We start from the raw sequence: 19,708 nt of genomic DNA on the forward strand, positions 1-19,708 counted from the left end.
ATAAATTTTTAAATCTTTCTTCAAATTAATTATCTAAAAATATTTTAACTACCAATATATTCTTGAAGAAAAATACTAAACAAACACCAATTCTTTTAAATATTGGGATGTTTTCCGATAACTGCAGAACATATATTGATCGACACAAGCAAAAATAAATCAGCATTTAATGTTTGCTTGAAAAAATTGTTCAAAGACTAAATAAATTAAAGTTTCTTGGGAAGAATGAACTTGCTCATCAATTTCATTTCTTGGATAATTGGTATACTTTGCAATATTTGCTCGTCTAGTTAGAATAAAACATCAAAAATAGACTAATTTCTGATATATATTTTAAAGAAAATGTACAGCCAGATTCTCCTGTTAATACTATTTTCATCTTAAACTAATATATTATTTACTAGATGAACCAAATTTTTAAAAGATCAAATAAGTCAGACTCGCACCAAAGGTAGCTTGGATGGTAAGGTACGGTGAGTCCCTACCAAGAGGTCAGGAGTTCAATCTCTCATGTCTTTGTCATATCAGCTTTGAGTCTATCACACATGGCTTGTTACGACCTAAGACAAAACCAAATTAAAGCTCAAGAAACTTGCAGTCTTTAAAACCAAGAATGCTACACATTTTCAGCTCAATAATTGCTCAAATTGACAGTCCAAACACAGAAAAATAAACCTGCAGCCCATCAAGCTTCATTTAAAAATTTGGGTTTGTTAATGAACGTGATCCGGGCCCACCTCCCTGTAAAAAAAAAAAAATTTGACTCGGAAAAATCCGAGCCGTTGGATCAGTGCCCGCAGGGGTAGGGTCGACCGAAGTGAAAATTTGAAGCACAATTAACAACTAATTTGACCACCATTAACAGCCATTAACGACCCTTTAACCTGAATTTTGAACAGTCACTTAGTCAGCATGTAACAGCCAAATAATGAGTCTTTACGATCATTAAGATGATCATTATGAAAACCATTCCGAATTCCTCCTCATTCTAACCTATAAACACCACCCCAAAGATGAATGAAATCATACCAAACACAAAGCATTTATCTCCCTATTTTCGAGTTTCCCTACAATAATATGTTTGAACAAAAGTGCTACCAATTCCAAGCTAAAAATCTGTCAAAACTTGGGTAGGAAGGTGTTGTCCATTATCTAAATTTCAGAAGCTGATTTCCTTGCTTGAAGTGGACAGAATTTTCCTTGCGAATGATTGCTCGAAGATGGACAATATATATATATATATATATATATATATATATATATATATATATATATATATATATAATGTTTTGAAATATATAATGTGTGTGTGTGTTTTGAAATAATGTTGTTCTTGATTTTGAAAACTCGATCGCACACTACTTGTTTCATGCCATTTGATTCCGTACATGTTTCGTTCAGCATGATTCATTTATTATGCTATGAAATCTTGAAAATACACAGTTAGGATTTGAAATAAAAGTGATAATGAAATTTCTGAAATATCATATATAAGACTCTGATGTGGATGATTATAATAACCGATATATGCATCGCCTTCTTAGAAGAATAAAAATTAGAGATTGATCAGTATACCATGAATAAAGAGATAAATAACAGTACTTTATATAAGTTTATGCTTCAGTTATTATGCCTTGTTTCGAAATATGTTTGTCTCATGTCTTGATTCATGTTGCAACATGTTCTGTGACACGTCATCTTTGAACTCACATTATATGTTTATTTCGATATTCATGTGTATGATTAGCCCTCATATGCTGAGTCTTTCTCAAAACACTCACCACATTACGTCCCTTCCTAGATAAGGGCGAAGATCATTTGGAAGAGGACGACTAACACATGTTTTGGGGTTTGTGATAAACAGCACAAGTTACCACTTCCGCATTTATGTTATGCATAGTTAAACAGTCCTGATTTATGTAATAAATCGGTGTTTGGCTATTTATGTATTACGTGACTTGTTTCAAGATTTTAAATTGCTAAACAACTGTCGACGACGCGTCTCTATCTCAAGGCGTGACATGTCCGATTTAGTTTACCTGATCAACGTAGTTTGCAGGCTATTGCATTGACTATTTGAGTTTACCCAAAGCACACAAAAAATTGTGGTGGCAAATTCTCAAAGTTTTTTTTTTTTTTTTTTTTTTAAAAAGACTCGGGCTAGCTTGATCCAAGTGACCGTTCTCTTATAACTTAAATTCTAATTCATCTTGCAAATTATTCATTTTGTCACATTGCGCTGCTCACTCTCCATATAATTAGGTTCACCGGTAATAATTAAGTAAAGCGAAAATAACTTTTTTGTTTGTTAACTCTGTTCATTAGAGATTTTGGTTAATTGAGTATCCAGAGTTTTGTTTTGGTGTTAACTTTTAATTTCCATAGATATTGATTTGATTGCAAATATGATGACAACTACGTCAAAAATTTATTATATCAGACCAAGAATTTATACAGTCACGTCGACACTTCGATAAAATAGGACTAAAAACGAAAAATCAAAGTTACTACATAAAAATCGAATTCGATAAAATAGGACTAAAAACGAAAAATCAAAGTTACTACATAAAAATCAAACTCTGAATTATTTAGTACATCATAACCCAAAATAAGACAAGTTAGTTGACAAAAAATAATTTTCCCTTCATTAAGATCACTTTGCTACCAACTTAATCAATTTTTGGTTTATACTTGTATATGATTGTGTTTAATTGTTAATGATAGCTAGTGTTATATAATCTTAACATATTTTCTTAAACAAATTAGATACATCATACGAAATTGTAATTTCATAAAAAATTTAAATAACTAATAGAATAAGATGGTAAAAAATAAATAATAAAAATTAAAATGTACATATCGCAACAAATATGATGACCTTAAAACGGACAAAAATGGTTGGGGGTGGAATGTGAATAACATTAAACTGTACATACTTGGTGGTGAACTAAATTAGGACGGCATCAACATTTAACATGAAATCCTCCCAGCCCATACATGGACAAAAAACTGAAGAAATAAGTGCTGAATCAACGTCAGTCCTGGAAAATTAAGTAGAAATATGAAACCTTGAGATTTCCGAATAATACAATACCCCCTAATTAATAATAATCCGTAACTTATCTTCCTAGAACATATCGGGATTTTCATCAAATGAGAAGTTGTTCAAAAAATCCTTCCCTTGATCATGCTCAAGCAGCAGCAAGTTTTCCAGCACTGACAGCGGGGCCATTTCATTGGGGTCGGGTTTTCTTTCGCCGTGAACGTAACTAGCCTCCGGAGAAGTAGATCTTGAGAACTCGGAAGTCGAAGATTCGAAGGACTCGAAACCAAACAGAGATTCAAATGATTCAGACAAATCGATCCCACTTTTGTTTTCATTACTCGGAGTAGGATGGGTCCCTTCACTAAGATTGTTGGATGAATCTTGAATACTCGAACACTTGGATTCTTCGGATTTCGGCTTCTTTTTGTCCCAGTCTTTCAGCAATCTCGCGATGTTCTCCGTGCTAGATGCGTAAGAGAAAGCCTGGCTAGGTTTTGTGCTTGAAATCAGCTCATTGTTGAGCATCAATTGTTCGGAGAACAGGCTCTTGTTTTCAAACGTTAATGCATCTTTAAGGGCTTGCTTGGCTGTGTTAATATCCGTCTGTAACCTTCTCTCCCACTGGCCTCTGGAAATGGAGTTTGAATTTGTGGAGAAAACACCTGTGCCAGACTCATGCGAGCCATTAGAACTTATTTGAAGCTTTTTTAGCTTCTTTTTCAGATGGGTGTTCCAGTAGTTTTTTATGTCATTGTCTGTTCTTTCTGGAAGATAAGAAGCTATGGCTGCCCATCTGCATTCATAAATTGCAAATCCCAGATTCAGAATTTTATCACTACGTACTTTCTATCGGAGCAGTGACGAGATTAATAAACAAACAAATTATTACTTGTTTCCAAGAAGAGCTTGAAGCTGAATAATCATCTTCTCTTCTTGATCCACGAAACTTCCCCTCTTAATCCCAGGCCGAAGATAATTAGTCCATCGCAGCCTGCAACTCTTGCTGCATCTCGTTAGCCCTGCAAAATCGAACCCACGAAGAATCAAGAAAAAATTCAGTAAACTACAAAAAACCCACTTTTTTAACGCGATTTTCCGTGGAAGCAAATTAGAACAAAAACTACAAAAACGGCACAGAATCAAATCAAAAACAGAAAACTTTGAACCTGTATGTGAGGGAACAGCCTTCCAATTCCCGGGGCCATGTTCTTGAACATAAGACACCAAAAGTATATCTTCGTCAGGAGTCCACGGCCCTTTCTTCATACCAATTTTATCGCAGCATGGTGGCCTGCCCATATCCCTTTATGGCCCTTTTCTTGTCTTGATTTGATTCAACTCGTAAAGCTCAGAAAAAAATGTGGGTTTCTTTTTTTTTTGCTTCAATTCTTTCTAAAATCCCCCTCTCTCTTTTCCTTTCTTCTCTCCTCCTTAAATTTCTTCTTCGAAACAGCTCACCAGACAATGGTCTAATGGACTAAGGTTGTTGTTTCGTCTGCATATATAGGAAATTGAAATATTTTAAAGTTATAGTATAATTTTTTCTTTCTTCTTCCCTAATTTCTTGACGCTGACCTTAAAAAAAGACAGAGAAGTAGTAAAGAGTCAAAAGTCGACAGCAAACGCATTTACTCAATGCAGCATCGGACTCTCTAAAGTCAGCTGTATATCATTTGCTCTTTCTCCTGTATTCTGATGTATTATCAAAACCGCGTCCTATTTAATGTTAGCTTAATTAATTTGCACCACCAAACGCAGATAATTGGGAATCCAAAACCCTAAATTGATTAGGGCTTCACTTTTGCATTAATACTGTGGAATTATATAGACTATATTATGTACATAATTTTTTATAATGTGTGTGTGGAGGTAAATAGCATTATGACAAAAAGCTAAACATACAAATTATATTACTCAAAATCATTCATTTTATCTAACAAATAATATCATTCTCTCACTTTAATATCAAACATATATAACTTCACTCGAGTTCCATCTTACATATATGTTAAATGTTTTGCTAATAACTAGAATATTTCACATAATACAAGTTTATATATGTCTACTTGTATTTTCATACAAATTAATAAAATTATTGGAAATAAAAATTTCATAAATAAACTTTTCATTTTACATCTATTTAACGAGTTTTTTAAAATAATATTGTTGGAAGTAGCTAATGTATGTAACGAGTATGGTAGATATTTTGGTAAAAAAATAGAGAAAATAATATTAAATACATACGTTTGATGATATATTTTGAACGAATAAAAAAGAAAATGTGGTATTTATATTTGGGATGAGATAATCACATTTTTCGTCATGTAACTTTCATGTTTTCTATTTTTTCAGGTTAACGGTCATTTACAGTCATGATAATGCATCAGTACAAAAAAATTGATGGTGTGTCTGATGTCACTTTAGCACTTGAGTAATGCTATATGTACAACCAATTTTGTACAACAATTCTTACAACACAAAAAATTCAATACAAAAATTCATTTATTAAAACCTCATGATAAATTCAATACAAAATCTAACGAAATAAAGCAAAATATTGTGATATAATAACAAAATCTCACGATATAATTATTGTAAATATCGTTGTACGATATTTTGATTGTACCTTTAGCATTGTTCTTATCACTTAGGAAAAAATAGGCTAAAATTGAAAAATAAATCGAAAGTTATCACTCTAAAATTGTAAATTGACTAATAACATAACCAAAATATGAAATACGTACATATAAGTTAGATGAAAAAAAATGTAACTTCCACTAGTTGGGATTGATGAAGTAATAAATTATATGTAGCCAAAGTAATTTTTACTCGTGGCCCATGTAACTTCCACTAATTGGCATTTCCTTTCTATTTTCAAAGGGGAATTGTTTTCAAGAAATATTCTTTTCTTCCAAATATTGTATACGTTGTGACTTGTGCAGATTCTTGAAGATGAGGTTGGATGAGATGATTGTGATATACTATTAATAATTCTATTGAATATTTTAACGTCATAAAATTTAGAAAACAAAGAAATCAAAAGAAGATGAAGATCGAAGAAGATAAGAAAAAATAATTGGGCGTTACGTTCGATTGATTGTCAAAGACCCCAAATTTTCACATGAAATGGGAATAGCTAGCTTCTAGAGAGATCTTGGTTTGATTGAGGAAAATATTTATTTTTTTGGAGTAAGAGAGGAAATAAAAAACAATAAAACAAAATCGTGAGTATTAGTTCTCACGTCTCAATCATATATATTATGTATTTATTCTTCTCATATATCGAACGAAGGCATGCTTTTTCTGAAAATATAAAAAAAAAATCACAGAGATTAAAAAGAAAAAAATGGTAAAATTTGCAGTACGTAATTTGGTCTCTTTTACTTTCTTTTTTTCCTGTCGTAGTGTGCTGACATATCTCGCATTATGTCACCACTCTCACTGAAAAAAGAATCAGAAGTATAAAAGAAACCAAGTTATTAAAGTACTAAAACCTAATTCTTTCCAATTAGAAAACCAAAATCAACATCATTCCACCTTATGGAACTAAAACTACTCTTTTCCGACAAATATTATATTTCGATCTCTTCTTAAAAAATAAAAATTATACTTGAAATAATTTTAATTCATTTTGTTGAGGGTAGAAAGTGGCAGCTATCTCATGAGTTTGATAATGCTATTGAGTTTTCCTTCTCCATAAATGTAGCACATGGTATAATAAATGAGAAATTATGGAGGTGGGGAACCTCCTTAATTTCTTCGAGTAAAGAATTAATTAGAACAGGGTAATAATTAAGAAAATATTAATTATGGGATTATTGCAAACCCTAAAAAAGTTGGCCAGATATTCAATCTCAAAAAAAGGTTACTTATTTAAGGGAGAGAAGCGGTGCAATAAATCATGGCCGCATGGAGTTGTTGTGATAAAGATAATTATACCATTATTACTTGCAATAATTAATTGCTGGATCTATACCTCTCATATTTACATTTATTATATCAATTATAGTAATAATTCAAAAGTACCACGTCCCACAAATTTCAATAACAGCTGTACTTTTTAGAATATATATACAAATATATATATATATGCAAAAAAAACTTGTATGAGACTGGTTTCATGTGTCGTATTTTGTGAGCGGATCTCTTATTTGGTCATCAATGAAAAAAAATTACTTATATAGACAAAAACTTGTATGAGACATTCTCATGTGCCGTATTTTGTGAGGCGGATATCTTATTTGGTCATCCATTGAAAAATTACTTTTATGCTAAGAATATTGCTTTTTATTGTGAATATCGAAAGAGTTAACCCGTGTAATAGATAAATAATCGTGAGATCGTCTCACAAGATACCTAAAATTTTCAAAAATCGAAAGATGCATGACGATTAAAACTCAATTTTGATAATGTGGAGGATCAATATTATAAAGAGACAAATATATAGAACATAAATTACAATTTTCCGTAAATATCGAAGTTAGTGCATCCATTTTTCTGTTTTTAGGGATAAAGTGCTTAAAAAATTTAATAGGTGGTCGTCTAGATTTTTTGGGGCTAGGGTAAAGTAAGACTTACAAAATAAGGTACCGAATTGTGCTATGTCTTGTTTCAAATTGTGGTTTCGTTGTGTCATGAATAGAAGGAGAAGGGTTGTGTTGGACTAGGTGGGTTAATATGTGTAAACCGAAACAATTTTGAGGCCGTGGATTTTGGAGTCTTATTGAGTTTACTCGGGCCCTCCTAGCGAAACAGGTTTGCATCACTCACAAAAGTACTCGGCCTATTCCAGAGAAGAAATGGTCCAAGTCCCCGCCTGTTCATTTTAGGCTAGATGTGTTAGAGTTTTTATTCTCAAAATCATGTTTCTACGTATATATAAACATGATATATAATATACGGAAGCGGATCGAGAATTACCTCCGGCCATTGAAAATTTGTTGAAGCTTTCTGATTTCCTTTAGATTGAAGCCTTCTTCTAAACACTCCAATACTTCTTTAGATGTTGTATTTTTTGTATGAGATTGTGTGTTTAGGGACCTCAATGCCTTCGGTATTTATAGGCACACTCATATCATCATCGAGTGTTTTGGGAGCTCGAGATTCAAACCAAATTTGTATACGCATCTCAATTTTTCAAAATTTGAGGCTGCCGTGTACAAATTTTTTCAACACGTTTATTTTACGGTTACGGGTCACAATTTTCTTACATTCTCCCACTTGACCCGTATATCTCATTTACCATAGGAGAAAACAAAATACATGAATCATGGCGATAGGTCATCTAAAAGCGATTATTATCTTCCATGTATCACAATGTATTATATCTCTCAAATAACTTAATGAATAAACCCTATGTTTATTCGAGGTCCAACTTTATTGATATTTTTCATGATAACTGAATATGTACATAACTGAATATGAAAAATATCATAACTTAATGAGTTTCATTAATTTTGTTTTTACAACAAAATTACATAAAAGAACCAAGTCTCATTCTTTCTGTATGATCATTGAATTTCAATGGTGGCATGCCCTTAGTCAAAGGATCTGCAATCATCAATTCAGTGCTAATGTGCTCGATAACCATGGTTTTATGTTTAACACGTTCTCGTATGGCTAAATACTTAATGTCGATGTGCTTGCTTCGACTACTACTTTTGGTATTTTTAGCCATAAAAACAGCAGCTGAATTGTCACAATATATTCTTAATGGCCTACATATAGAATCCATAATTCTAAGCCCTGAAATGAAATTCTTCAACCATACACCATGTGAGGTTGCCTCAAAACAAGATACGAACTCAGCTTCCATAGTGGAAGTAGCAGTCAATGTCTGCTTTGCACTTCTCCAAGATACAGCTCCACCAGCTAGCATAAAAATATATCCTGAAGTGGATTTTCTTGAGTCAATGCAGCCAGCGTAGTCTGAATCAGAGTAGCCAATTACTTCCAAATTCTCAGTTCGTCTGAACATAAGCATATAATCTTTGGTCCCTTGAAGGTACCTCATGACTTTCTTTCGCAGCTTTCCAGTGATCTAAACCTGGATTACTCTGATATCTTCCCAACATCCCAACAATAAATCCAATGTCAGGTCTAGTGCAAACCTGAGCATACATCAAGCTTCCGACAGCAGAAGCATAAGGAATGTTTTTCATTTGTTCCCGCTCTAGATCATTATTTGGGCATTGGCTCAAATTGAATTTATCGTCTTTCACAACGGGAGCTATACTTGGTGAACAATCTTTCATCCGATATCTCTCTAAAACTTTGTTGATATAGGTTTCTTGAGACAGACCTATAATACCTCGAATTCGGTCTCTATGTATCTTAATGCCAATGACATAAGATGCATCGCCCATATCCTTCATATCAAAGTTTTTAGAGAGGAATTGTTTTACCTCATATAACAGACCCTTATCATTGGTTGCAAGTAATATATCATCCACATATAGAATTAGGAAACAAATCTTGCTCCCACTGGCCTTTTGGTATATACATTGATCCATGAGGTTCTCAACGAATCCAAATGAAGAGATAACATCATGAAATTTCAAATACCATTGACGGGAAGCTTGTTTCAATCCATATATAGATTTCTTAAGCTTACAAAACAATTGCTCACCATTACTAGAGAAGAATCCTTCAGGTTGATTCATATAAACCTCTTCCTCTAGTTCTCCATTGAGAAAACCTGTTTTCACATCCATTTGTTGTAAATCCAAGTCAAAATGTGCAACTAATGCTAGAATGATACGGAGAGAATCTTTCTTAGATACATGAGAAAAAGTCTCCTTATAGTCGATTCCTTCCTGCTGAGTGAATCCTTTAGCAACGAGTCTTGCTTTATATCTTTCAATGTTGCCTAATGAATCTTTCTTTGTTTTGAAAACCCATTTACTTCCAATGGCTTTTATACCATCAGGCAACTGAACAAGATCCCAGACTCCATTAACTGCCATAGAATTCATCTCTTCTTTCATAGCATTAAACCATAGTTTTGACTCATTACAACTCATGGCTTGTGAAAACGTTTCAGGATCATTTTCGGCTCCGATGTTAAAATCCGATTCTTCTAAATACACAACATAATCACTAGATATAGCTGATCTTCTAATTCTAGTAGATCTCCTTAGGTTGTTTGGTTGATCAACAATTTCTTGTTGTTCTTCATTAACAACTTGATCTACTGGATTTTAATCAGCAATTTGTGGAACTTCAATAACTGGTTGTCTAACACCCATTTGGTCTTGAGGGGTGTGAATAACGACCAATCTATCATTTGAATAAGAGGGTTGTGCATTAATGTGATCATTCTCAAAAATTATGTCATTTGAATGATTACTCCCACTAATCAAATCATTCTCAAGAAATTTTACATTTCTTGATTCCACAATTCTAGTGTTGTGAGATGGACAATAGAATCTGTACCCTTTGGATTTTTCGGCATACCCAATGAAATATCCACTTATAGTTCTTGGGTCCAGTTTCTTTTCATGTGGGTTATAAACTCTTATTTCAGAAGGACAACCCCAAACGCGTATATGTTGCAAACTCGGTTTCCAACCTTTAAATAACTCAAATGGCGTCTTTGGGACAGCCTTAGTTGGAACTCGATTTAACATATACACAGATGTCTTAAGAGCTTCAGTCCACAAGGATTTAGGAAGTTTTGAGCTACTTAACATGCTCCTCACCATGTCCAATAATGTTCGGTTTCTCCTCTCAGCTACACCATTTTGGTCTGGAGAACCAGGCATAGTATATTGGGCAACAATCCCATGTTCTTGGAGAAACTTCGCAAACGGACCATGTGCTTGTCCATTCTCAGTGTATCTACCATAATATTCTCCACCTCTATCAGTTCTCACGATCTTAATATGTTTTCCACATTGCTTCTCCACTTCAGCCTTAAAAACCTTAAAGGCTTCTAGTGCTTCGTTTTTGTTATGAAGCATGTAGATATACATGTATCGTGAGTAATCATCAATGAAAGAGATGAAGTATTTCGGACTTTGGATGTCCATATCTGGACAACAAATATCTGAATGTATGATTTCTAATATTTCTGTACTTCTCTTGGCACCTTTTTTAGACTTATTGGTCTGCTTTCCCTTAATGCAGTCCAAACAAGTCTCAAAATCAGTAAAATCTAAAGTACTAAGTACTCCATCATTTACTAATCTTTTAATTCTCTCTATGGAGATGTGTCCCAATCTCCTGTGCCACAATATAGAGGAATCTTCATTTATAACACATCTTTTAATACCTCCCTGAACATGCATAGTGGTGTTATTATTTTGTAAAGAAATAGAGAAAAGACCATCAATCATTGTACCATTTCCAATAAGATTTGATTTATAAAACAAATTTATTGATTTATCCAAAAACTGAAATGAATAACCAAGAGGTACAAGTTTTGAAACTGAAATTAAATTCCTAAAAAACTAGGAACATAAAAGGTCTTTTCTAATTTTAAAATATAACCACTATTCAATACTAGGCAACAAGTCCCAATAGCCTCCACACGCGAAGACATTTTGTTTCCTGAATAGATGCTTCGCTCATTTTCTATTGGCTTCTTTAGGTTTTGCATACCCTGCAAGGTATTTGTAACATGGATTGTAGAACCAGAATCAATCCACCATGTGTTATAAATCATATTAACTATATTAGATTCATAACAGACAAATGAAGTAGGAATACCTTTCTTTTCAAGCCAGTCCTTAAATTTATTGCAATCCTTCTTAATGTGTCTCGTCTTTTTACAAAAGAAACACTTGGATTCTTTCTTGATGTCAGGTTGGGGTGGAATTATTCCTTTCCCTTTTCCCTTGACTTTGGCTTGCTTCTTATACTTTTCTTGTGTAGTCATAAAAACATTTTCACTTGATTCCATCAACAACCTTCCTTCCTCTTGAACACACATGGTCATTAATTCATTGATTGACCATTTATCCTTATGTGTGTTGTAAGAAATTTTGAAGGGTCCATATTGTTGTGGAAGAGTGCATAAAATGTAGTGCACAAGAAAAGTCTCAGACATTTCCACTTCAAGTGTCTTTAATCGAGCCGCTATATCCCGCATTTTCATTATGTGCTCTCGCACACCTCTCACACTGGTGAGCCTTAATGAAGACAATTCCATAATTAGGGTGCTTGCAAGTGCCTTATCTGAAGACTGAAATTGTTCATCAATAGCCTTCAGTAATTCTCTGACATTATTATGCTGATCGACAGAACCACGCATACCAGCAGAGATTTTGGTCTTTATGAACATTACGCAGAGTCGATTAGATCGCTCCCATTTTTCATAAAGATCAACATCATCCGGAATGCTGTTTTCAGTAATAGCAGATGGTTCGTCTTTCCGTATAGCATAATCAATATACATCCACCCTAATTGAAGAAGAATTCTTTCTTTCCAAATTTTATAATTATCGCCCTTTAGATCGGGAATGTCACATTTCATATCAGAAAAAGTCGCAGGTTGCATAACTGCACAAAATATCATATGCTTAAAATTTTGAGACAATATCATGTTTTACCAATGTAATTCATGTTTTAAAAATCTAGTGACATAAAATTTGCCTGTGGGCTAAAATTTTAATTCAATAAGATTTTTTTGTAACTTTATGATAAAACTATCAAAATGTATTTTCCTTAACTCCTGTGGGTAAATTAAGAAAAATATAATTTGATATTTTAACCTAATTAGTTATATAAATATAATAAAAATCCCTGTTGGGTAAATTTTATTATGTTTATATAATTAATTACAATTGATGTCCATTATGTGATCCAAATCCACTTAATGCATAATTTTTTATAATTAAGGATGATGTGGCTATTCCTCAATTATTTAAAATTATACGGTTCACTGGACAAAATTTTGGCTTTACTTAATGCTTTATATAATAATTATTTCGCAATCAACACTTTTCAAGAGTGCTCCCAGGAAAGATAGGTAGTGCTAAGGCCCTCTTAATACCCAACTCCTAGACAGAGCAACGCTCCTCAGGGAGACCAGTGGCTAGTCAAGGCAGTTTAAACCGGTCTATGAATAACTCTCTCAGATCATGTTTTCTTACGTCACCTTATAATTATTATTCAACTTAATTATCCACATTTATGTGAATCTTTATAAGCCAAAATTTTTCATATTAAATAACTTTATATTCACATTTTTACTTAATATGAACAATTACATTCCCCAACAGTTTTTCTCTTCAATCAGAGTAGTGATAAAGTGAGGATCACATAAAAATGCGGACTCCTCATCAGTTTTTCTCTTTTATCAGAGTAGTGATAAAGTGAGGATTATTTGTTCATTTGTGAATATCTGAAATATTTTATTATATTATATTCACATCTTACTTGATATGTTCATCTCAATATAATTTAATATGAACATAATGTGAATATTGATTTTCAAATATATATATATATATATATATATATATATATATATATATATATTTATTTTTATTTTTATTTTCAATACAATTTGCATTTAAATTTCAAGAATAAATGCAAACACAATATTAAATTTGCATGTACAAATCAAACACTTATCTGTAATATTTGACATTATCTAACATGCAAAAATAATTTCTAAACATGTATTGAAAATTGCACTGAATTTGGAAATATTTTAATGTGTACAAATTATTTAACCAAATGCTATATGTATATCAAATTATACATATAACTTAATAACACATTAATTATTTATTTATTATTATTATTATTAAAAATAATAAAATAAATAAATACGTATATACAAATATATTTAAATACACATAATATGTGACACATTATCCAACATGCAAATTTTATCTCAAAAAATCGGAAGTGTAATTCCAAACACGATTTTTTCACCACCAATTCATCCTCCGATTTTATCATGTTGTGTAACGGTGGTATTTTTCGGTCAACATCATAATGTGAGAGTCTGTGTCTCAAATGTTATGATAGTAAATTCATATATTATTATAATATTGGTTATAATAATATCAATGTCAGAATAACATTCATGCATTTGAATCAACCACCAAAATGGTAGATTGACATTAAATGTTTCTTCACTAAATTGAAGTCCGAATACATTATTAAAGCCAACAAGCCAACAGAAAAGTTTTATTCAACCTCACCCAGAATTTACAGAAACTTTCTCCCAAAATTTCTTGTTTTTTTTTAAACAGACTAATTAATATTTTTATTTTCAAGATTTCAATCCGAGAACAAGGTTTTTATATTAGTTATGCTCTGAAGAAGGATCCAGGTAAATCTTGAATATTATTTTACCCGATCTTCAACCTTTAAGTTTTTTGTACGTAAAACTTGCATGCATTCTCAAATTTTCATGCTTATGAAAACAAATTTTCAAGGCAGAGATATAGATGCTCTGATACCAAATGTTAGAGTTTTTATTCTCAAAATCATGTTTCTACGTATATATAAACATGATATATAATATGCGGAAGCGGATCGAGAATTATCTCCGGCCATTGAAAATTTGTTGAAGCTTTCTGATTTCCTTTAGATTGAAGCCTTCTAAACACTCCAATACTCCTTTAGATGGTGTATTTTCTGTATGAGATTGTGTGTTTAGGGACCTCAATGCCTTCGGTATTTATAGGCACACTCATACCATCACCGAGTGTTTTGGGAGCTCGAGATTCAAACCAAATTTGTATACGCATCTCAATTTTTCAAAATTTGAGGGTACAAATTTTTTCAACACGTTTATTTTACGGTTACGGGTCACAATTTTCTTACAAGATGCTGATGTGGGGTTTGACGAGGTGAATGGTCGTTTTAGTGTGAGCACAGTGATTTGGGCTTATTCTAGGTATCTGGGGGCTGTGTCGGCTCGGGGTACTCGACATCCAGGTTCTGTGTTTGCCTGCCAAGCTCTATGTCATTAACCATGGCCTTATTTTTGGTGATTGTCGGAGGATTGTTTTTTTGCTTAAGCTAGCTGTATTTTAAGCTTCATGTAGATCTTTCGATCAACCTTCCTTTTATTTCAGCCGCTAGGAAAATGCTGCTCACAACTTTGCTCGTGTCCACTATACACAATTGACTAGGCCATTTCTTTCTAGAATTCTTTTTCCTGACTATTTGTGCCTATGCATGAAAGCGAGTATGTGAACCTGACATCTTTTTTATATCGATATTGGCCTGATGTCCCGTTAACTATCCTAAGAGTGTAGTGTGGTGGTTGGGCCTACCCATAGAGGAAGAAGTTTGTAGCAGACAAGTCATTCGGCAATGAAACTACCACGGCGTAGATTGACCGATCACGATTCTTTCGAAACTATCTTTGCTAATTTAGACAAAAAAATGAAGGATATATATTTTAACCCTAATACCTTTTCGTTTCTATCACCAATCGGCTTAGAGTTTAGCTTTTCGTTACCCAAACTGCAAATGGGAGTTTATATCTGGTAAGCAACTTGCCATAGCTGCCAACCATAGGGGCCTGCCCTGCGAGAGTTTTGATAAATTTTTGGTTTCTCGGATTCTTTGTTTGTCATCCAAACAGTAACTTCATCAACAAAGAATTGTGGGCTTTATGATATTATTATTAAAGAGATTCTCTCAGAGCTAGGGTGATACACTATATCGTGCCGAAAATCCTATATCGTATACCGTACCGAAAATTAATGTATAAGAAAATTCATACCGATACCGTATCGAAAATTTCGATGTACCGACGGTACATATAACTAGCATACCGATTATATCAAAATTGTATGGTATACCGAAATTTCGGTAAGATATCGGTATATACCGTTTTATACCGGAAAAAAAAACTTACATTTTAATTTTTTAATAAATTTATTGTTTTAAAATATTATATATTTTAAATTTTTTGTATATTTTTTCGGTATTTCGGTATTCCGATATATATCGATATATTTTATCAATTAAATTCGGAAACATTATTTCCCTTCAGTTACCGTACCAAAATCTTCGGTGTACCAAAATTCGGTAAATTCGGCATTTTTTCGGTATGATAATCTCGATATACCGAAAATTCGGTATTTTTTACAATCCCTATTCAGAACATGTTAGTCGCACTGAAAATGTGGTGGTTCGCTCATAATTGTATTGCTCATTATGTACTTTCTCATCTTTCGCCATTTTTTTGGGTCGATGGTGTCTTTGCATCATGGACTATGAATATATCTCTTGGTAGCATTTAATTATAATATTATATTTTGATTGAAAAATCTACATTTCTTAGTGTTGAATGTGACCGAAACAGCAATAACTTTTTTAAAAATTAAAATATATTAAGTTGAAATTAAAAGTCAAGCATTAATTTTGTGGTCCATGCATGCTTGATTTAAACCATAGACGCAGCCAATCATGCATCATGACGTGCCGAGTGATCTAACTTTTAATATTGCCACATTATTTATTTTTATAATAATAAAGAATGCTGATAATTTTAATTGTATCTGAGAAGTGTAACACTGTATTTTCATTTCTTTATTTTTGTCTGCAGAAAGCTAGTTTTTAAAATTAAACAGCTGTGTGTGACCATTGCCGGCCAGCATGTCGACACACAGTATTGTGATTAAACGTCAACGTGCGATGTGTAAATGTTACTATGTTAGTTCGGAGTTTATCCAGTGTGCAGTGAAAGATAATGGTTGTAGGTTCTTACGTCATAAAAAAACATCAATGTGACCAAGAAAGATATAATATGTACAATTAATACCTCTTAAATTTATGAACTTCTCAAATTGTTTCTCGAATTGATACAAGCAAAACAAAATATACAGACAACATTGTTTCGAAATATTTTGTCTCTAAACTCACATTTATCCAACTTTTCACTTGTCATAAAAATAACAAATTTCGTCCCCATGAGTTGAATTTGTTGCATGAAACATGGCTAGTCGGCAGCATTCAATCCGCATTAACGCAGGATGCAAACCCAAATTAATAATTCAGATTCACAATTTAAAATTATAAAATATAATATTCCAAGATTTGAGCAACAAATATATGTCGAAAAAATCAACTGGTGACCAAGTCAACCAAACGAAGGTGGGACAGGTAGACAATCAGCAGTTGGCTCAATAGTAAAATGTTACATTAGACCTATCATTGTATGTAATTAACTATACATGACCACGGTTCTAAAAACAATTGTGGATATGGCTCTTGTTTTAATTGATTTTAAATAAAACTCATTCCTTTAAATTAAGGCAAAACGAAAATTGATGATATTATAGGCAAAAACTTGTGTGAGACGATCTCACGAGCCGTATTTTGTGAGACAGATATCTTATTTGGGTCATTCATGAAAAAATATTACTTTTTATGCTAAGAGTATTACTTTTTTTGTGAATATCGGTAGGATTGACCCGTCTCACATATAAAGATTCGTGAGACCGTCTCACAAGAGATATACTCGATATTATATATGAGACCGTGAAAATAAGTATTTGACAATTATGTTATAAAATAATATCAACATTTAATTTTTAACGTTGAATAAATAAGAGTATGGGTTTAAATTTATTTTATAGAGATCAAATAAATAATTTAAAGTGTCTATATATACTAAAAAAATTTATAATTAATTTAGTGTTCCGATTACCATTTTCGTTCCACGGTTGATGATATGGATGGATCCATTCAATTCATTCAGCCGACAAAGATTTTTGCAGGCCCGAGAAATTGTATCCCCGGTCCCATTATTGGGCTTCTGAAGCCTATTTCACATAAATGGGCTTTCCAATCTTCAAGCCCAACTGAACCAATGTGCCCAATTAAGTTCTAACTCCTTAGCAAGCCACCCAGCCCATTTTTATTTGGGTAGTTGCCTAATGGATTTGGACAATAGATTTATTTTTTCAAAAACCTGGTGGTGTTGCTAAAAACAATTTTATTTGTCCAATATATTTTTTGAATAAAAACAGGGAAATTTAATCAAAAATATTTTTAAAATACTCTATCAAAATATAAGATGCTTTATTTTATTCCCCTAGAAGAAGAGAACTTAAAAATCCCTACTTTAATATCCCAAAAAAAAAAGGAAAAATCCAAGCCAAGGGTTGTGAACTTAGAGTAGGTCTCTTGTGAGACGGTCTCACGAATCTTTATCTGTGAGATGAGTCAACCATACCGATATTCACAATAAAAAATAATACTATAAGCATAAAAAGTAATACTTTTTCATGGATGACCCAAATAAGAAATATGTCTCATAAAATACGACCCGTGAGATCGTCTTACACAAATTTTACCGTAAACTTAACTTTGACATAAGGGTCGATATTATAAAGGAAAGTTGAATTTTTTAACATCAAAGCTTTTGAAGCATGGAGCATTCATTATCAATTATAAATTATAAGTATATTTAGTCAATGAAAGCTACTCGCAAAAATCAAAGATTTAAAGAATTTAGCATTCTAATTATCAAATTTGTCGGTTCATTGATGTGAAGTGGACCATATGAAAATTTTCTTTTATTTGATAATGATCGAAGAAATAAATTTATGCGTTGTTTGATGCGAAAAATAAGACTATTAAATTTTATCTAATCTATTATTTAACTCAAATTTAATAATAAATTAAAATACAAATTTATTATTATTTTTATTTTTCGATTTATCATATTATATTATGCAAATTTGTCCTGATTGTGTCCGTACGCTGAAAGAGTTAAAAAGGACAGCCACAAAAACAAATACCGCACGGCCGAAAAAAGATTGACTTGAGAGTACTTAGACTTTTAAAAGCGCGTGGAGATAAAGCCACGCGGCTAAGAAAACTTGGTTCAAATTGTGTTAGGGTTTTCTTCTCTTTTTTTGTTGAGATATATTAAATAATTTAAGAAATTAAAATAAACAAAAACTGAATTTTCGAAAAGTAAGTTTGTGGAAATTTCTCGATCATCTTGCATCTCTTCCAATTGAAGAATTTATAAAGTTCATAGTTTTTTCAAATTGAAAAGTTAAATTTTGTCAAGCATAATGTTAGATTGTTTAATTGGATTTAATAATATTATTATATTTTGTTTTATTGATTAAATTGCAGATAAGTGTGCACGGTTTGTTATCTTTTAATAATTAATGAATAAAAATAAAATAGTGATATAAACTATAATGTTGTAATTTGTAAGTAAATGATTTGATTGTTGTGTGAAATAAATAATCAATACACAAATTTGTAATCAAAAAAGTGTTGAGATTGGTTTTTTTTTTTTTTTTTTTAAAGTTATCAATGAAAGTTTGTCGAATACGTTTTACTTGTCTCTCTTGATTTGTATGCTAGTGCATTAGCACAGCTATTTTACCTAAAATATATTAAAAAAATTGCGACAACAGGTTTCATCTTAGTAAAAAAAATGCTGAAAACCCACTCTTCTTTCGTGTCATTTTGAACCCTTCGTTTGGAATAATTTTTAGGGATTTTTAAATGAATATATAGATTTTTATTTTAAAAAAAATTCCTAGTCATTTTCATGAACCAAGTGCCATCTTGTCTAAGAAGAAAACCACGTTTCCATTGTGTTGACTTTAATCGGTCATGCAAACCGGCGGCTCACTCACGCTTTACCAAATTATTCGTGATTTTCTTTGTAGTTTTCTGAAATTTTCCAAGTTTGATTATTTATTTTTTTTAAAAAAA

General features: G+C 32.2%; 1 protein-coding gene across 1 annotated transcript; it reads right to left on the reverse strand.

The window, feature by feature from the left end:
• Positions 1-2,901: 2,901 nt before the first annotated feature.
• On the reverse strand, positions 2,902-4,661 carry LOC142549801 (myb-related protein 306-like). The gene is made up of 3 exons (XM_075658965.1): positions 4,213-4,661; positions 3,936-4,065; positions 2,902-3,839 (listed from the first exon to the last, which is right to left on the reverse strand). Exons 1-3 carry the CDS (start codon positions 4,343-4,345, stop codon positions 3,128-3,130), a joined length of 975 nt encoding a protein of 324 aa, XP_075515080.1. The 5' UTR covers positions 4,346-4,661; the 3' UTR covers positions 2,902-3,127.
• Positions 4,662-19,708: the final 15,047 nt, after the last annotated feature.

Source organism: Primulina tabacum, chromosome 6, assembly GCF_025594145.1.
Source record: "Primulina tabacum isolate GXHZ01 chromosome 6, ASM2559414v2, whole genome shotgun sequence".
Lineage (NCBI taxonomy): Eukaryota > Viridiplantae > Streptophyta > Magnoliopsida > Lamiales > Gesneriaceae > Primulina > Primulina tabacum.